General features: G+C 43.5%; 1 protein-coding gene across 2 annotated transcripts in view; it reads right to left on the bottom strand.

The window, feature by feature from the left end:
* Window positions 1-20,086, bottom strand: part of LOC125705061 (phospholipid-transporting ATPase ABCA1-like) — a 164,932-nt gene that overhangs the window by 47,829 nt on the left and 97,017 nt on the right. For both annotated transcript variants that reach the window (XM_048971386.1, XM_048971387.1), the window contains exons 33-39: window positions 12,998-13,092; window positions 12,544-12,652; window positions 9,834-9,908; window positions 8,575-8,747; window positions 4,812-4,989; window positions 2,976-3,091; window positions 105-249 (exon numbers count right to left, since the gene is read on the bottom strand). In XM_048971386.1, the coding sequence (XP_048827343.1) occupies window positions 105-249; window positions 2,976-3,091; window positions 4,812-4,989; window positions 8,575-8,747; window positions 9,834-9,908; window positions 12,544-12,652; window positions 12,998-13,092 (891 nt within the window). The remainder of the gene's footprint in view (window positions 1-104; window positions 250-2,975; window positions 3,092-4,811; window positions 4,990-8,574; window positions 8,748-9,833; window positions 9,909-12,543; window positions 12,653-12,997; window positions 13,093-20,086) is intronic.

Here is a 20,086-nt window from a genome sequence, read left to right as displayed (position 1 = left end):
GGTAAAAATGTTTACTTATACTTCACATTAAATATGTCATGAATATTTTTCTTGGAACACAGCAGGGAAAAAAAAACAATAAGCAAGCAAAACTGACAGCTCACCTCATCGTCAAACATCTCCAAGACAAAGGTAGCCACGCTGCCGTTAATGCCGATGAAGAGGTTGATGCTGGTGAGGACCACGTAAGCTGTGCTGGGCACGCTGAACACAAAGGACGCAGGGTACATCATGGGAGTGATAGACCAGCTGCGAGCGACAGAACGTGATTTAATCAAAGAGCGGAACAGCCAATGTTAAGGTCAGACGTACAGTTCACTCTTTAGTAAGATGACTTCCAGCAATGCATGACTAGACTGACACACATGGCTGTAAATTAATCACACCCTCTCGCCTCTGGCGAGGAATTTAAGCGAAGGGTGACTTCAGAAAACAAGAGCAGCCTGCTGGCTAATAAAAACAATCGCATGTCGGACTGACTACATTTGGTAACACTTTAGTTTAAGGTCTGATCCTTAACTATGAATAAACTGCATCATGGACGTAAATTATGGAGATGATGGGGGGGGGGGGGGCTATTTTATAATAAAAATCAGCCAATACACGGTGAGAAGACACAAGGGTCTAGACCCCCTTAAATGGGTTTAGACCTCAACTCCCCCCAGTGCTCAACCCAAGGTTATGCCCTTGAACTGTATAATAATAATTATTTAATAAATAAATTACTAAATAAAACAATTCACTTACAATCGAGTTTAAAAATGCATTACAAAAATATCTAACTCCTGTCTCACAAAGTATTTACTAAAGAGCTTGTAACTGCTCAATTATTACTGATTTCTGAGTCTTACTAACCCATTGTTTTATATTTGCAAGTGATTTACAAGCTCATTAGTAAGTACTTGGAGGAAGATATCACATTTGTTTGTAAATGATTTTTGATATATTAACATATTATCAAATGATTAGTAACAACTTAAGGGTAACCAGCTCGAGGAGTCACGAGTAACTACTCAAATACAAACCATAAACAAATATAGTAATGGCATGAAATACATGAACATCCATATAATAACATAGAATGACTAAGGATGGATCAGTATGTAACTAACACTTCATTTCTGGTTAATTAATACATTAAGTAAGAGGGTACAGCTACATTATTTGTGCCCCCTAATAAGTTAAATGTTACTCGTATAATAATAGTGATAGACCTTAAACTTACGTGCCACTTTTTACCGCGTCAGTTAATTGTTAACAAAATTCATAAAATAATTGTACAGTAAGACTGATAGTTTGGCTGTCGACTATTATACCTAAACAAACCAGACTGACAAATAAGGGCAACAATGCAGACAAATCTGGTACAGGCCCAGTTTTGTAATGGGGAATGAGATTTTCGCATTCACGTTATCTAATTCCGCTTTTCCATGACATAATATCTTTATACACACACACACACACACACATTGTATATATGTATATAAAGATTATCATATGTGTGTGCCTATTCATATATTTGTGTGCGTGTCTGTCTATATGTGTGTGTATCTGTGTGTGTGTGAGTAAGTGGGTATACCTATCCTTATGGGACAAAATGTCCCCATAATGTAATAAATATCTGTTTTTTTTCCCTTATGGGGACCGGTTTCCTGGTCCCCATAAGGGAAAACTCTAGTTTATAAAAATCAGTGACTGCTACAAAAAAACTAAAAATCGTGTATTTTGCTTGGTTAATTATGGTTATGGTTAGGGCAGGGTGGGGGTTAAGGTTGTCATAGTTAGTGTTAGCATTTTTCCCATAGAAGCGAATGAGCGGGCCCCATAAGGATAGGTATACCACACGTGTGCGTGTGTGGCGTGTGTGCGCATGTGTGTATATTTTATATATATATATATATATATATATATATATATATATATATATCCATCCATCCATTTTCCAAACCGCTTATCCTATTGGGTCGCGGGGGGTCCGGAGCCTATCCCGGAATCAATGGGCACGAGGCAGGGAACAACCCAGGATGGGGGGCCAGCCCATCGCAGGGCACACTCACACACCATTCACTCACACATGCACACCTACGGGCAATTCAGCAACTTTTGGACTGTGGGGGGAAACCGGAGTACCCGGAGGAAACCCCACGACGACACGGGGAGAACATGCAAACTCCGCACACATGTGACCCAGGCGGAGACTTGAACCCGGGTCCCAGAGGTGTGAGGCGACAGTGCTAACCACTGCACCACCATGCCGCCCCTATATATATATATATATATAAATTCAGTTGGCTGTTGAGTTACTGAGATGTGACCAGTGGAGTGCATTTTATTCTCCTCATCAGGAGCTCCTGGAAAACGTCCAGGAGCCTGTTGGCTGCACACAGAGGAGCTGAGGACAAATCCCAAAGACATAAAGCGAATTCCCCCATTATAAAAATGAAAGCAGCTTTAAATGCCCTGCTTATATTCATATCATGAGAGGTGCTTTTGAATGAGCCCAGCACAGATTCCATCGTGCTGGATTCCTGCTCATTCGCTCTAAAAGCAAATTAATTTTAGAAGCGGCACTGGGCATTTCCAGGTCAGTGAATAATAACATGTGATAAACATGGATGCAAATCAATTCAATAACCTAGACAGGTGACAGGCGGTAGACGTCTGAAAGGGAAACATGCTGAATAAATAAGATTCTACTTAGAGATCCTGTACCTGAACACTGTCTTCATTTCTCTACACACAGTAGATTTCATTGCACATCACTACACCTGTAGGAGAGCAGTGCTGATTGCTCAGTCCTGCTCCCCGTAGGTTCCTAGCCAAGTTGCTAATGTCACATGACTGGGCTCAAATACAGACTACCCAGTGACAGGCTCCAAGTTCCCATAATGCTCGGCATTAAAGGAAAACTCTTTTTTTCTTAAATTGTTTGCATGTCCCATATGAAGCGTAGCAATAATCAGTCGGCCACCTACCCATAGAGGATGAGCAGGAGGATGAGGGCGGGGAGGTTTTCTGGAGAGACGTAGGCCTTTTGTTGGAAGCTCAAGAAGATGATGATCACTATCAGACATGGGACTATGTAGTTACACTGGAAGACAACATAATAAAGTCGGAGGTCAGAACAGGCCAGGTCCGTGTGATCCTGCAGAAGGAGGATCTACAGAACATCACCTTCCTCAGACCTTCTGGGAGATCTTAATCGCAGGCCATTCATTCAGCTTCTCCAGAGGACTTCAAAAGAAAACTCTCAGGGCAAACGGGGGGGGGGGGGGGGAAGGCTATTTTTCAATATCAAAGATTCACTTCTTGAACAGGATTGAAGGATATATTAATGGGATATTAATTAGAAATCAGTGCTAGTTCTTCCCTGGCTCGCATGTCCAATCATTTGAATGTGTTCAAAAAAAGAAAATGCGACCATACCAAACTAAAAAAATAATAATTTACTCACAATATACAGTGCTGTGCAAAACTCTTAGGCAGGCAAAGAAAATGATGTTTAGATTATCCTCCTGTTGGTGTAAAACTATGATATGATGCCTGTCAACGTGTGTCAGCTTCACCATTTCAGAACCTCTGCTAAAATCATCCTAGTATTTGCAGCGACCGTCCAGTGCAGCCATGTATGTTTTGACTTGGCCACTAGCACACCTCATACAGGTAGTCAATCTGTCACTGACTTTTTAAACCAATATATTTCACTATTTAATAGAGCTGTTGGTGAAATTCAACAAAATCATGGAACGGCTGAGGTGCCCCTGAGGAGAAGTTTGGGAACTGAAGCGGTGTTCATCGAGCCATCCAACTAGATATCAGTAACTTTTTAGAAAACAGAAGAAATTATTGCTAGTTTTTATTGTGTTACTCTTAATTTGTACATGTTCTAATGTTAAACTGTGTTTTTTGTTCTAAGCCAAAGTACACTTACTACCCAGATAAACAGCTTTAAACATTTCTTTGGACTGCCTAAGATTTTTGCAAAGTACTGTATATATATATATATATATATATTTAATTCCAGATGCTGATGAAACAGCATGGAGCTTCTAAATGGTGTCCACAGTAAACAACTCAATTAAGCCTTCAACGCGACACTATGCATTGGCATCAGGGCCTTGCATGCAGAACATTAAGGAAGAGCTGCCTCACTCAGCTAAATAAATGAACACAGGAGATCTATCACACTCAGGCCAATAAAGCTGGAGAAACACACTGCAAATGCAGCAGAAAGTGATGGCAGACACTTTGGGAGGCTCGTAGCTAATGGAGCACTAAGACTGCACGGCAGAAGATCAAGAAGATTGAAGAGGCGTCATGCTATTACAATGAACAGGATGACTAGGTAAATGGCAGGGAACACCTGACTCCGGCTATTTGACAGTCTGCACAACAGCACTTTGGCCGGTCTGCCTGCAGTTGTCCCCTGGTTCCTGCAAGACAAAATGTGGCTGCTGTACATGTCTCTCCCGATGACTGTTTACTGCAGTTATACAGGAGAACATGCTCCCAGAATAATGGTTCTTTGCAGCACCACTCGATTCAGCTCAGCTTGTTGAGCGTGATGAAATGAGAACCGCTCAGGACATTGTTGGTTTAGTAAGGCCTCATGACCTTCGAGGCCTCGAACTTGGACAAATTTATTTTCTTTTACAGTGGGAATATTTGTACAGCCAGAACTAATATTTTATCAAGGCAATCCATGATGTTGTGCATAATAAACAATTCATTAACAACAAAAAAAGCCAGTCAGGTCTGGCACATCCTGCGGATGATGCTGCCTGAAGAGGGAGTGAAGTTGGGAGTCCTACCATGTCCCAGGCAAAGCTGGCGACCCAGTAGACCACCGGGTTGATCCCGCTGACGAACTGAAGGTGCTTCGCCTTGGTGACACGCTCCTGGATGAGGAAGAGCACAAAACTGGCCGGAATGAAGGACATGGCGAAGATCACGCAGATAGACACCACCACGTCCGTGGAGGTGGAGGCTCTGTAGGGGATGACAAGGTCTCTAGGTTGATCTCATTCTGTTATGTTGCGGTTGCTTCTAACATGGTATGGGACTCCTACACACTCAGGAGAAAAAATGAGCCTCGTTGAGGAAGAGATGAAAAAAATGAAATAATACTTCATTCACCATTTGTAGAAATAGGAGTGAATTAGCATTCTTTAGTTTTCTCAAACCCCATTTTGCTCTCCATTGAGACAAACATTTAGAGGAGAGGGCGAAGTCTGGGGTCCGAGTGGGTCAGCAATTTAGATCCAGAGCTCCTGGAGCATTTCAGGGGATTTAAAGACCTTAACTCAAGAGCCCAATGGCGATGCCACAATTCTTACACACGCATACAGGATTCAAATCAGCACCCTAGAGTTCTAACCCACAGAGTCACATATCCGCCCATAATTAGACTCTTTAAGCAGAGGATTAAAAACCCATAACAACAAGCAATCAGCCAGTTACTGTACAGTCAATCTCGCATTGAACAGAATAGTGGTCAGCAGACCTCAGTGGCAAAGCAGTCTGGGTAGGGAAGACGAAGACACTCTGGGAGATCAACACCAGGAAGCTGCACGAAATATGGCCATGCAGCTCTTTTAAAGAATCAGCGCTAACTCAGCCTAAAAACTATAGAAGAAACACACTCATGCAAAACCCCGGCAGAAGGCTTCCTCAGTGCCGATACAAGAAAAGCCCCGCAAAGCATCTCATGCACTTGGAGCACATATGTGTGTGTTGGCAAACCAGCTTCAGCATTTGGTTAGAATATAGTAGGAAGTGGTCTGTTCCGCTAAAAATCACTTTCTCCCGCACTAAGGTTTGATGTGGTCGGGTTTGCGAGCAGCTACAAGCCATTAGACAGTGAATAATGAGTTCTGATGTGGAGGATGAGGTTCAGCTGTATACAATTAAAATTCATTGGTTTCCCACAACTTCCACAGCACTCCACTGCACGGCACTTCCAACAAGATGACCACTGGCAGTCCTGAAGTAGATACCCAACCACATCAGTGCCTTTTTTTTCATTATGTGTGTCTTCTCAAACAGTTTGACACATTGATTAATTGAATACATCTAACAATAATTAAAATTATAACAAAACTATCAGAGAGACAATTTTTCAAGGACTAGACATCAATTTTCCTTAAACACTTATCTGGTACAGGGTCACCCTGGACAGGAAGTTAGTCCATCACTGAGCACACTCAGACACACAGGAAATTTAGGGATGGTAACCTCATGTCTCAGGATGAGAGTGAAGTAGAGTACCTGAAGAAACGTCATGCAAACACAAGAAGAACATGCAAACACACATGGACCTGGGGGTGGAAATCAAATCCCCAACCTTGCAGTGAGGTTGCATTGCAACTTACTGAGTCACCATCCCTTGATCTATAAGGATTATCAAAGTTGAATCCCATTACCAATCAACAACCAACCTTAACAGGTCCTTGAAGCCATGGGTGTAATTTATGGCAGGATGGGGGGGTTGTAACTCTCCCAATAATCAAAACCAGCCAATATAACCTCCTGTACCCCCTTAAATGGGTGGAGACCTCAACCCCCACAATGCTCAGCCTAAAGTTATGCCCTTGCTTGTACTGCACTTGTGTCTGCAACAGTCCATATTCACGATAAACTGAAAGCAACTGTCAAATAGTGTAACACAACGATAGCTATTCCGGTTTGAGGACGCGCTCACTAAGCGCTCTGCATCAACCGAGAAATGAGGCCTCAGCATCCCACCGCTGCGATCCAAAGCACCCGGCGCTCCCTCTCCAGACGGCTGGTGAGGTAATTAACATATTAAATAAGTCACCAACATGGACCTGGCACTGTGTTCACCCGCTCAGTCTGGATGCAATTAGGCCGTATCAATATGAAATCAGTACCGCGGCATGCAGGACCAGATTCCAGCAGGTTTGTTTAAACAGGCTCACCATGACGAAGGCATGCCTGCACAACTAAATAACTGGCACGATAACCTTGAAGGTAGGGGATCGGAAAATGACTGTGAAGAACTTAATGACAGTGCCCCCCCCCCCAATTGTCAATGTAATAATACTTCTGATGAATTCAGAATAAGAGCCAAATGCTTAAAGTACCAATTTGTTCCTCAGTACTAAGGAGAAACGTCTCTATAGGCAGTGTTGGGGACATCACTCACAAAAGTAATATGTTACAGACAGAGGTGGAAAGTTCAGCTCCAGAAAGTCAAAATCCAGACCAAGGTTTTGTTTCAACCCACCAGCTGAGTAAGAGCCATAGTGACAGAGTACTCAACTGGTTCTGTACATTCTGGACCTGAACTTTCCGCCTCAGTTTGTAATGGATAACTTTTGTGAATAACTTCCCCAACACTGTCTGTAGGACAATGTCACTGCTAGAGAATTTTAAGGTGGCTGAAGGATCTGTAAACACGCACCAAAAAAACACCCTTGGCTTCTGGGAAACAGGTTTATCACAGGTAAAGCTGATAAGGCTTGCAAATCTCACTGGTGTGCCAAAACATGCCCTGCACACCAGAAGAAGTGAAGAAGTGTGTGAGCGCACGTTAATTTGTATTTGGGAATGTTGTAAAGCAGGAATGTGATTTTCCAAAAGCCTCAAAAGGCACTCCTGTGTGTGCAGCGTCCATCTGGGACCCGGAAACACGGAGGAGACACATCTCTCTCAGCGTCTGCTTATTAGCGCCATGAGCGAGACCACAGATTGGGTGGAAATCAAACTCTCCTGGGAGAAACGGAGCAGGGCTAGCAGGAGTTTGAGATGAAGGACCAGGTCTCCTCTCCTGTGGGGTCTCTCACACCCTCCCCGCTGCTCGTCTCCCCGGGCCGGGGAGCTCTACATTAATCCACAGATCATGAGTAATAAACTGCGATGAGCCTGCAGGCTCAAACGAGGATGGGGGGGCTGCTGTCTGGCAGCATTAATTATCCACAAGTCCTCCGCCGTGTCTCTGAGTCATCGCTGTCAATCTCCCCCGAACACGGCAGAAACACATCTCCTACCCCGGAACCTAAGCCTCCCTGGCGCGAGGCGCCCTGCGACGTGCCAGCCTGCGAAGGAGGGGTCCTCACAGCACCGAGGCTCAGGACCGGCTAATCCACGGGTGGCACAGGACACAACACGCGAAAGTCAGCCGGTCCCAAGCGGATCAGCACGTCTCGCACACACAAACACGCACTCACCGGGAACACGAGTACACACCTAAAGCGCAACTTGCAAAACATGTGAAACCACGGCAGTTCAGCTGAATCTAGTCAGTCATAAATTAACTATAATTTAGCTTCATCAAGGAACATTAAGAAAACTGGAAATCAAAATATTGGAAAAACCCTAAAGAACTAAAAGATATTTTAAACAAGTCAATACAAAAATATTTAATTAAAAATAAATCTCATATTTTTTACCCCATTCTCCCCCGGCTCCCTTGATACTAAGCCTCTCTCTCTCATTAACTCTTTCCCATTCCCACCCCTCTCCCTCCCCCCTTTCCCCTTCCCTCATGTATCCCAATCCGATTTCCCTCTCTCCGCCTCTCTCCCCTCATTCCCTCTCCCCATGTCCACTTACAATGCAACAAACGAGAGCTGCTCCTTGGTCAAGTTGAGGGGGTGGTTGAAGACAGAGATCCCGTACTCTCTGGGGTTCTGCCGCTTCTGATCCAGGTTGCCCCGCAGGATGCCATTGTTGGCCACGTTGATGAACGACACCATGGAATGCCAGGCTTGGTTGTAGAACCACACCTGGAAGACAAAAAAGGTGCACGTTGGTAATCTCGATGTTCCTAGAAAATTATCCCACTACTACAACTGCTACTGCAACGTTCAAAGGACGTTCAGGTAATGTTATTGTGCTGACATTGAGAAAAACTTGTTAAAATGTAAAATTCGGAAATAACGTCCCTTTAATGCTTGGGGCAGCTTATGGGCTAAGCCTCTGTGCCTGTCATGTGAAGGTTACTGGTTCAAGCCTAGCTTTAGACTGTTTGAGGATCTGCGAGTAAGGCCCTTATCCCCCAGCTCCCTGGGTGCCACAACCAGTAGTTGCCCTTCAAGGCCAGCTTGCTCTCACCCACAGAGAGCAAGTTAGTTGAGGAGTAAAGAGAATTTCCCCACAGGGATTAATATAGCATCCATTATTATTGCCATTATAGTAACAATGTTCTCTGTCAACTTTGAGAAGGTCTTCAAATACCGTTGGCTAAAATTCTGGGAATGTTCCCTGTCAGCTGGGGCACCACCACTGAGAGCACTGTAGTATAAAATGTGGTGCAGCAGAACCTCAGCAGAAAATGACCCAGTCCAGTCACAGACGCAAAGCATTGCACACATCCTTGTGTTGTGGCTAGCATGACATGTAGAGCGAAGAGTGTCGACCTTCCCCACACCAATGTCCTCATCTCATATTGTGTAGGCGTGGAAAGAAAAAAACAATTTCAGCACACTAACAGAGGCAACCACCAGTTGAAGCATGTGTTAACAAGCATTAGATAATGAGGAATACGACACGCATGAATGGAAGAATGAGAGGTGTTAGAATTGTACGCAATATCCCTGCCAAACCCAAAGTCCTTAGCTGGAACCTTTTAAGGCAGGGGTGGCCAGTCTTATCCGCAAAGGGCCAGTGTGTTCAGGTGTTTTAGGTCAGCTGTTGAAACCCAGGTGTGAGGACTCTTCCGCCAATCAGTCCTCTAATTAATAATTTAATTAGGGAATTGCAGCGAAAACCTGCAATCACACCGGCCCTTTGCGGATAAGATTGCCCGCCCCTGTTTTAAGGCCACTGAAATGCATGTAAGCCCCCGTGAGGGCCTGCTTTTTTGTTGATACCTTGACATTATCCTTTGTCCCAAGTTGTTTCAAGAAGGTTCCTGCCTTCTGAAGAATGTGATCAATTTCATTTCCCTAAGAAGAGATGAAAAGCAACAGATTTTTAATTGGTCACACTTGGAAAAACACATCTCTTTCCTGAAATGCAAAACATGCAGAAGTGAGAGGTTAATCTTCGAGCCGTCACTACATAGCATGACACTGAGTACATAGACTAGTGGACTAGTTTTAGGTTTGAACACAGCAGAAAAACATAATAAATACAAAAAATATATAACCAAAGAATTTAGTAGTAGTCTGGTTTGCTAAGACTTTGTGGACAAATGATGCTGTCGCCATCCAAATGAGCTTAGTTTTGCACAAAAAGTGAGACAGACCTTGCCAGGCCAATTAATCACTTTGTTGTCTACTAGTTATCTATCAGGTTATTGAGAAAACCAGTCATTACACTAAGAGCATGCAAACAAGTCATACATCCCAGTCATTTAGATCCAAGGATTGGACAGAGTATATATTATGAGGGTGGATCTATCATATTGATAGTCATTTGGGAATATTATTTGTGGGTCTGACTGTCAGCCACAATCAGTTGTGGACTATAAAATAATGGGTAGCCAGAGGTGTGGGCAGGGCTATGGGACAAGAGTGTGTAGGTAGGCCTAACCTTTAGGAATAGGCAAGGCATTTTCGGCTGCAGTATATCATACCAACTTTATTTGTAGTCGTATTTTTACCTCAAATAAGGAGTTTTGGTTTGATTTAAGGTCTGCGGTATGTCTGAATGCAAAGACACTATCTATAGTCTTTAACACGCAAGCAGTGCTGTGGTATCAGGTTCTGTTGCTCAGGGGTTAGTGTACTGGCCTTGTAAACTAGGGGTCATCAGTGGCAATCTCACTCAGGCCTTTATGGGACAGTGGTGGCCAAATGGTTAAGGAAGCACACTTGAGATTAAAAGGATGCTGGTTGCAATCCTCGACCACAAAGTTACACTGAGCTGTCCATAGTAAGGTGCTGTCACACACACAGTTAAATGCAGAGGACAATTTCAGTGTTGCGTGCCGCAGTACTGTATATCAGCAATGACAATCAATCACTTTAAACAAAAAGTCACTAGAGAAATGTAATTTTATTAGTTTGCTTTTTCATTTATTGGAATCGGATTGAGTTATTGTGGTTAGTAATGTATTTTCCAGTCCTATACATGAGGAAATTTAGCCAGTGTAGATGCCTGGCACCTTCCTGAAATTCACCATGTGTGATTCCAGTCCAATGTGTCATGTAAAAGCAAACAGTCTAGTACCATCATTGTCCATCTCAGGTCAATAATAAGCTCTTTCTGTGCATCCAGCTCCTGCTTTCCACACATAGGGCTTCGTGAAGCCGCCATCTCAGCACCGGAATTATCTGTTACCTCACATTTATTTATACGCTCAACATGCTTTTAAGGGAAGAAAAAAAAATATGGAGGGCATTTTCTGAATCTAATCCATTCCCTCAAGGACAAGGCCAAATGACCTGCGAACAAGGAAGAAGGAGAGACGCACTCAAAATCGATAAGCGCCAGGGACCTGCTGCCTCTTGACAGAACACTTTAAGCGAGGGTTATTTTGTCCAAAAAGACATGTTTTTCTTTTTTTTGCTTTTTTTTTTTCCTTGTGTAATCTTTAATGTTAGGCTGAGTGACTTCAGACAACTTAAACTGTCTACAATGGCTTCTCACTTTTTCCTAAAGGCCCCAGAGGGAACCGGTCTCTTGCTATGTTCGGGGAAAAGTGCACTTTCTTCCCTAATTTATTTCGACCATCTATAAACCTGATGGTGGAAGGTATTGTCTTTTGTAGAGTGGTCTGTAAGAAGTAGCGGGTCAATTTGATACATTTAACGCAATCTTGTGTGCTAGGGACAGATGGAATAAAAACGAAATTTTAGTACAGATAAAAATAAGACTGGGAATGACGATTTATAACAAAAGTGGGCTGAATTCATATTGACATAAGTTAACTAGACACCTTATTTTTCCATGTGAGGATCTGACACACAGACCTATGTGTCTCCAAAAATATCGATTGGGTTTTCAACTGTGGCAGGCGGAGATGAGGCTATCTCAACATCTTTGGATCTTTCCATGTGTGAAGGCATTTCTACCCAGCTCTGCTCAAGACATAACAATAAAAATTTTATATATATTGTGGCCACATTTTAAAATATTGTGGGAACAAATTAGTAAAATGTGGCCACAATTTAACTAAAACGTGGGAATGAATAAATAAAAGGTGTTTTTATTGTTATGTCATGAGCAGGGCTGCACACATTTCTCTGTTCATTCTTATGAGGTAAAATATGGCTCTTAAGTGGATGAAAAAAGCACCCAATCAGAACTTGAATGCATGCTCCTCTACCTTCGGGTGTCTTCCAAGAAGATCCCGAAGAAGATGGGTCTCTTTGAAAGCACCCAATAATGAGTAAGCTGGAGTGAAACACTGAAACTGGCTTTTAGTAATGCATCAGCAGCCTCGTGATGACTGAAGTACATCTGAGCTGATCCTTTGAGACAATGTATCCAAGGTACATGTGGGGTGGAGCTATTTATATACCATATGGTCTGAAGCCCACAAACACATGTCTCTTTGTTATCAAATCTCATTCTTCACCCAAGTGTGGATAAAATGACATGCAAATGGCAGCCCTTAAACCTCAGATCCCTTACCAGAGACTGAGAATTAAAAACACTGCCCAGCCGTCTTAGAGCAACGCCAATCTCTGTTTCATTCATCTGGACCTGCGAGTTGACACCACCGACTGAAATTCCCCCATACCTTGAAAGGAACAAATGACAAAGTAAGTAAGTAAAATACTCCAGTAAATAATACTCACAATACAATTTTATACTCACATGCACCGCAGAGAGAAGCTGGAGTTGAACTCCTGATTAAACTGTCAATCTAATTCTTTCATAAAGGTAAAAAATTTACATTATAGTAAAATACCAAGCTATAAATGATTGGGGATAAAACTATGTATGTGGATATATACATCTATTTAGTAGACGTGTCTCTCAAAAGTGATGTGCAAGTGAGGCAGATAATACAATAAAATATAGCAATTACCTTTGAAATTATGGCGCATTCAGAAGCAGCCTTTCATTTGCTACATCAAAGTACCTTATTTTTCCAGATTTCTCATAGGTCTTCAGCAAAAAGTCAGTCATGTTCATCCCGGTCAAGTTCTGAAGGGTATCAGTAGTGTTCTGTAGCCTCTGGGGGAAAAGGGAGTTGAGAAGCATCAGAAATGCAAAAATAATGCCTCAAACTCACATAAAACATTAAAAAATAACTAAGAACATGCAAAGTCATTTCCTGCAACTGCCACAAAAAACCTAAAACAGTATAATGTCATTTATTTTGACAAGAATTATTAACTGAGGACTGCTAATCTCTGAAGCAAAGTGTAAGCAGAGTGAATCAGAATCAGCCGGCATTCTGCGATCGACCATTCTGCATGCTCTAGGTGTACAGGCCACAAATAACGCATTAAGGACGTTTTCCTCCTCAAATCCCTCCGCAAACATCACGCACGGCTGCGCATACCTTTCATTCGTCAAAAGCATGCTTTACGCATGACACGAGTTTTAATATACCAGATGCTATCGGTGACACTCGCACACATTAACAATAGCCGCGATGGATACACACGACCTCGGAACACAACAGATATCTGGGTGTAATTGTCAATTAGGAATGCCTGCGTTTAGAGTCTCATTTCCAACCAGCTCAAGGCGGCAGTGTCAAAGACCTTTAATTAGGGCTGCCCAGCATAAATAGACACCTTCCAAGACATAATTAGGGAATGCAGCACAGTTGTGCGCATTCTCTGCAAACACGACGCCCCATTGAGGCTCATTCTGAAGATTCTCCCTGACGATGATTAGAATTCTTTCCAGCAAGCTTAATGAAAGCTATTTATTAGGGGCCAGAACCCAGCCAATCCAAGCCATCACTCTGTCCGCCTCACTCGCTTCCAGGATTATTGCAGTAGCTATAAGCAAATACAGCAGGCTGGGAAAAATGTTTGGAGAGTGCCCACTGCTGATTAACTGTATTTGAACGTTTTCTGTTTGTCATCCTGTAATGAAATGGATATATGCAAACCAAGAATGTGGTAATTAATTCCTTCTTTCAGACTGAAGAATCCAGTAACTTCTTTTGTGATCAAACAAATGTCAGGAATACATATTCAAGATATAATTTGTTTACACAGCCTTGAGAGGCACCGAAGGCCTTCACTTGGCAAATGGTAAAAACCATTCCAAGAATTTCATCATCGGGGTTGCTTGGCTTCAGGACAATGGGTCAACGGCTAGCCGGTCCAGAACCAGAATCCATCTGTGGTTTGTCAACCTCAAGAGCCGCAGAAGGGACTTCTTCCCTTTGCATAATTAGCATTGCTCTGCATTAAGAAGCAGCATGTGTTTAATTACTTTGGCTGCCTCCCACATTATTCCAATTAGTTACGTACACAGGATTTCCACAGCGAGAAAAAATTATAAAAAAAATCTACCACATATCCCGCGACCCACTAGGATAAGCGGTTTGGAAAATGGATGGATCTACCACATATGTAATAGCATGGCTTTCTCAAGGGTTTCTATAAATCAATGAATCCTTCCAAGGCCAGAAGAGAGAAAACGAGGAGCATGGGGAGAAGAGGAGAAAAAGGTAAGAAAAGGAGGAGTGAAGAGTAGATGTCCTTTACATCAGTGCTTCCCAACCCAATCCATGTTTTTGCTCCCTCCCAGCTCCCTGCCAGACAGTCTACACTTTTTTGCTGCCTCCCCCCTGGAGAGAAAGAGAAAGAAAACAATACCTGATCAAATATCCTGTACAGGGTATTATCACAGAAAGGAACACCATAACCTGAGTGTAGGTGGCATTGTTTTGGAATCTGGTTCCAAGCCGCTCTTATGGCTATGCTATATGTATCCTTTCGCACTGCAGGAAGCTGTAATGAGACTATGAATCTATGTCTCTCCGCCTGTCACGTTCAGTGTCACCCAAAGAGGCACATCAGACAGGTGCTTGTGTGGGGGGGGGGCTGCATGAGTGTGATCCTGTGTGTTGTGTATATGTGCTCACACTGTTAACATTCGGTTCCGTAGGAGCGCTGTCTCTTTCAATGCAAGCCATTGGCAAGTCCTAGATGCCAGAATTGCTGTCAACCAAAGGCAAGGTCAACGTAAAGCCTCTCCGGCAAATAATGTTTCATTGTTACTTAGCTGCTGGGCACAGCATGAGCTGAGGACAGATGTGGAGTCAAAGTCGTATACGATAACCAACCCGCCGAAGGATTTACACTGTACTGTAATAGTTATGGAACCTCCCCCCATTGAGTCAACAGTACAATCACCCCTTAAACAGACAGATGTGGCATATACTGTACATAGACTGTGATGTATTTGCAGACATCTTTCCGCACATTTTTGCCACAGGAAGTGAACATGGTCGTTGACCTAAAATGAGAAGATGCAAGAAAATGACACAGTGATTTGACGGGGATAGAATCAGAAGCTTTAATAGGCATTGCAACAAACCGCCGGACAGCTCAAAGACAAAGGGCCAATGGCAACGGCTTCTCATCCTAAAAGCCCCTCAGTTCCTCTGTGATTCATTCAGCTGGCCTCCAATTTGCTCCCATTTATTAAGTATTTCTTGGCCTTTACATTTATATATCAGGTAGCCACATTTCATTAAAAAAGTTTAAAAATAATTAAAAGTTGGATTCGAGAAAACAGCTTGGAAGGTTGCTTATTCTTTGAATTCTATGTGGTAAAATAATTGGCTGTTCCACTATTAAAACAAAGTATATAATATTGACACGCCAAGGATTTTACAGGGACAGACCAGAGTAGCCTTATTTCAGAAGTAATTTTAATTAAACCTACCCTGAATGTGAAAACAAAACCATCGGCACATTTCTTTTGAGGCTGGTTAGCGTTTAATCTGCATAGTGTTCTGGGCAGGATGTTTCGCCAGATAAAAATATTTTCCGTCAGAGATTAGCTAAATTTCATTTCTGCATTCTGTTCGTTCTGCTAAGTTACTGTCATTGGGGTTAGTGATAGGTGGCGAACATTACTGCGCTATCCCGATTTACACGGCAAGTACCAGACAAATTAGTAAACTCAGAACTTGGGGCACCCCAAATGGATGGATGGATGGAACCTGGGGCAAAATGGGACCTGAGGGCCCCCACATCTGAACCTGCCTGTCGCCGACTGCACCTAAACACCAGATAGATGCCATGTTCCATAAACTCTCTGGGATGATGCATGAGGTCACCTGCGCATAGGCGTATAGATGAAACAAAGCATCCCGTGTGTCGTGATGTCACCTGGCAAACGTGCTACGATCTCTGCTGCTACAGCTGGCTCACCACCATGTACAAACTTCTGCCTCAATCAAATTCCAATCACGACCCAAGCATCCAGTTTCATGCAATGCTGGAAGTGCTACAGATGTTAAACAGAGAGGCTGACAGCTTTGACCTGATATTAAGCGTAGTGGTTAGCGATTTTTCTGACTTCCAGTTATCCGTTAGCTGCTGGGAGAAGCGCGATTCATTCCTCGAAGATGGCTGGTACAAAAGCCTGAATGCTCTGTGGCCCGTGGTCAGGGAAGACATAAAGAAGGGCAGGTTAGCACAATTACAAGGGGCCCATAAGTCACAGGAGCTGTAACAAATTTGGAGCATAATTGGATTGTTCTCTGTGCTTTATGGGGCCCAAAATCTCTAGCGACACCCCTGCCCACGGTAATGAAGCCAGAGCAGAGCATCGATACAATGAACCAATCGCAACTTTTGACTTTTCATGCTGGAAAATTATTGTGGTTTCATCGATTCTTGTGTTGCTACGGCAACAGTCTGATTTAGATACTGTGGTGATGAAGTTTCTGGATATTAAAAAAAATATCAGAACTACTTCCAGCTGAAGGACTATTATAAATCGCATTCATACTGCATAATATATACATAGCACATTTCGTATCTAGCATACGGCCAACTTTGCAATATTAACTACAAAATGTTTGCATTGGTCAGCCAAGACTTTTCTCGCTCTCCTTAATAAGAGCTACTCCTCAGAATGCGTCAATTACCAGAAGCTGGCGTTTGTGAGTGCGGTGGCACATCCAATTCCTGCGAAAGTCGCTCATTCTATAAAAAGGACCTTGGAAGGCCTGCTCCGGGCGGGCAGAGACAGGCAGAGACGCTTGATTGGGGGAAGAATCAGGGGATTTTATTTGGGGACGGGAACAGAGACGAGTTTAACAGAAACAGTGGGAAGGAACCAAAAAGGAAGACAGTGGATTTGCCGTCAGCGAGAAGGGAGAATGGCTGAGAGAGAAACAAGCCTCGAGTCACAGAAAGGCTTACAGCAGCATGTGAGCTCAGGGCTAAGGCTCTCTGGGGAAGAGAGAGCACATCTCAGTCTGATATGAGGCTTGGTAATAAAGGACAGGTGAAGTGAATGACAATGCATTTCAGCAGAACCCAGAACACTCACAGATGTCCACACCTCTGCTTTTGGGCTGGGGGGGGGGGGGTTAGGGTTAGGTTTATGGTTGGGGAGGGGGGTCATGCTGCGATAACGGGATCATCCCATTTTTCTTCATGGTTGAGAGTTGCAGCCCAGCTGGGGTCCGAGGTGACTTTTGGTCAGGGGGCTGGACTATCTAGCCACGCCCATAACCACAGGCAACCAATAGGGAAAAAAATTAAATAAAAACAGATCGCTTTAAAGGTCTAGATCTCAAATTGTTGTTACTCTCCAAACTCACGCCTCAATATATTTCACATCCTTCAAGGCATTCAAAACAGATTCAATATAAAGATCATTTTTCAGAATTAATGTTTTGAGCAGTCTTGATTGTTAGATTGCTGTATACTTCAGTAAAAGGCTGAAATGTGTTTTTATTGCTTGCCTATTTTTGCACTAGACTTACTGCCTTTTTATTTCGTTAGTTGATAATGTTTAAGAAATGCATCTCTGGGACTATTTATTTTTCCTTTTTGTAGGTTTTATTATTCAATTATATCTCTATTCTACATAATTACTAAGCAATTCATTTAGAACCAAATCACGTAGTCTTTCAGTGCATCTCCAGGTTCAGTATATTAGTCTGCAATATGCCAATATTTGTAAATTTTTCTTGCTTACAAAACTGAACAGTCATAGTTTGCGAATTATTTACATTTGTAAAGTTCTGAACAGTAGGGGGCGGCATGGTGGTGCAGTGGTTAGCACTGTTGCCTCACACCTCTGGGACCCGGGTTCAAGTCCCTGCCTGGGTCACATGTGTATGGAGTTTGCATGTTCTCCCCATGTCCCCATGTCACAGTCCAAAAACATGCTGAGGCTAATTAGAGTTGCTAAATCGCCCATAGGTGTGCATGTGTGAGTGAATGGTGTGTGAGTGTGCCCTGCAATGGGCTGGCCCCCCATCCAGCAGGGGCTCGGAAGCCGGAAATGATCATCACGGCCTTCGCACGCAAACACACACGCAGGCACACACACATATATGCATGTGTTTATACTGACACACCTATTGAGCTCGCAAGGCAAAAACATGCTAGAATTATAGCGACTTTGAGATTGGTCCCTGCGGATGTTTGCACGAAGGCCCCGGTGCGCATCACCGTTCCTCCGCAGACAGACAGGGAAAACACACATTTCACGCCTTGTTTTCCTCAGAATCTGAGGCATTCCTCTTTTGTATTTGTTCAGGAAGTAAACAGGGAATAAGAAGCATCCAGTTAAATGGGTTATTAATGGCACAGCCCTCTCCCACACTGATGGCCCTGAGACCTTACCCAGTCATGCTGACTCACTGAAGTCGGTACAATGCGCACGATAGGCAGGCAGGCGGTCCGTCTTTATAGCTCAGATCACATGCCCCACTCACCTCGCACCAGATGACGATGATGCCACCCAGGGGTCATTCAGAGGCTGTGGGAGGTTCTCCCGGCTCTCAGAACTTGACACGCTCCGCTACTGAAATCTATGTAAACTATTTGAGAGAGTAACCTGACAACAAATGCCGCGATTTAAATCACTGCCCTCACAGGCACTCGCAAGTCCCTGTGACAGAAAAAAACGGACAAAACAACCCAAAAGCTCTTTAAAGCCTGATCCATGGGACCCAGCTCGGCCACAGAACCATCCACCCTGGGTAACAAAAAGCAAAGCTTTTCATTTGGCTTACACTGGGGAAAGCAATCAATCGCAAAAGAGAAAGGAAGGCAGATATATGCCATTGTATAAAGAATGAATACCTATTCAGCTGGCAAGGTTAAATATCAAGAGATAATTAAATTGGTCAATATTAAAGTTTTGATAATAAGGGTAATGATGCATGCGGTATCCATGGGAACAGAATTTTCATTCATCTATAACAAGTTCCCTTCTGCGGTCCTACTGCTTTATGTCTTCCCTGCCCACATTTTGAAGGACACCGTGTAGAAAATCAAGGAAATGAGATAAAAGAATTTCCTCCAGCACCTCTTCGCGATGTCATGGTTAATTCAACACAGGAGCTTCTCAGGTTGGGCCCAAAAGAAATAAAGAATTATCGGGAAGCATCTGGATGAGGCCCGACTGAGCGGCTGCGCTCGTCCCCGGCTGCCTGGTGGTCGGCGGCTCCTTGCTTGATCAGTGGACGACATGCTGCGCAGCCCCGAGCCCCTGCTGTGACCGTGCAGGTTTCCTCTGCTCCTCTCTCTCTCCGCCGTGGAAGATGCTGGGCCTGCTACTGTAGTTCTGCCCCTTTCAAGCGAAGCGCCCCACGGGTGGACAAGCCCACTGTCCCCATGGCAACAGCTGCTAGGCTGTTGACGGGCGGAAGTGACATTGCCCCTCCGTTTTGTGTGACAGGCTGAGCACCAGCTTTGCTACAGACTCTGCTCAGCCCCCCCCCCCCCCCCCCCCCCCAAATCAGATGCCGGTCCCACTGTCCTTCCTACTTAAAGACAGAGATGTAGCCAGAAATTTTTGACCCCTTGACAAAATGTAGCCTTGGCCCAATTTTATGTATAGTTTTACGTATTTAAAGGTCACTGTACAGTGCTGGGCCCCCAGAATCTGCCAGGGTATCCATACCTCTATTGCAACCCTATGTTAAGACAGATGACGCTATAATATGGAGTCAAAGAGGTGTTTCTTCTTACATAAAAATGCAATTTGCATAATTAAAAACTCT

The sequence above is a fragment of the Brienomyrus brachyistius genome, chromosome 12, assembly GCF_023856365.1.
Source record: "Brienomyrus brachyistius isolate T26 chromosome 12, BBRACH_0.4, whole genome shotgun sequence".
Classification (NCBI taxonomy): Eukaryota; Metazoa; Chordata; class Actinopteri; order Osteoglossiformes; family Mormyridae; genus Brienomyrus; species Brienomyrus brachyistius.
The sequence above is the reverse complement of the archived record's forward strand: the minus strand, read 5'-3'. Positions and strand labels throughout refer to the sequence as shown.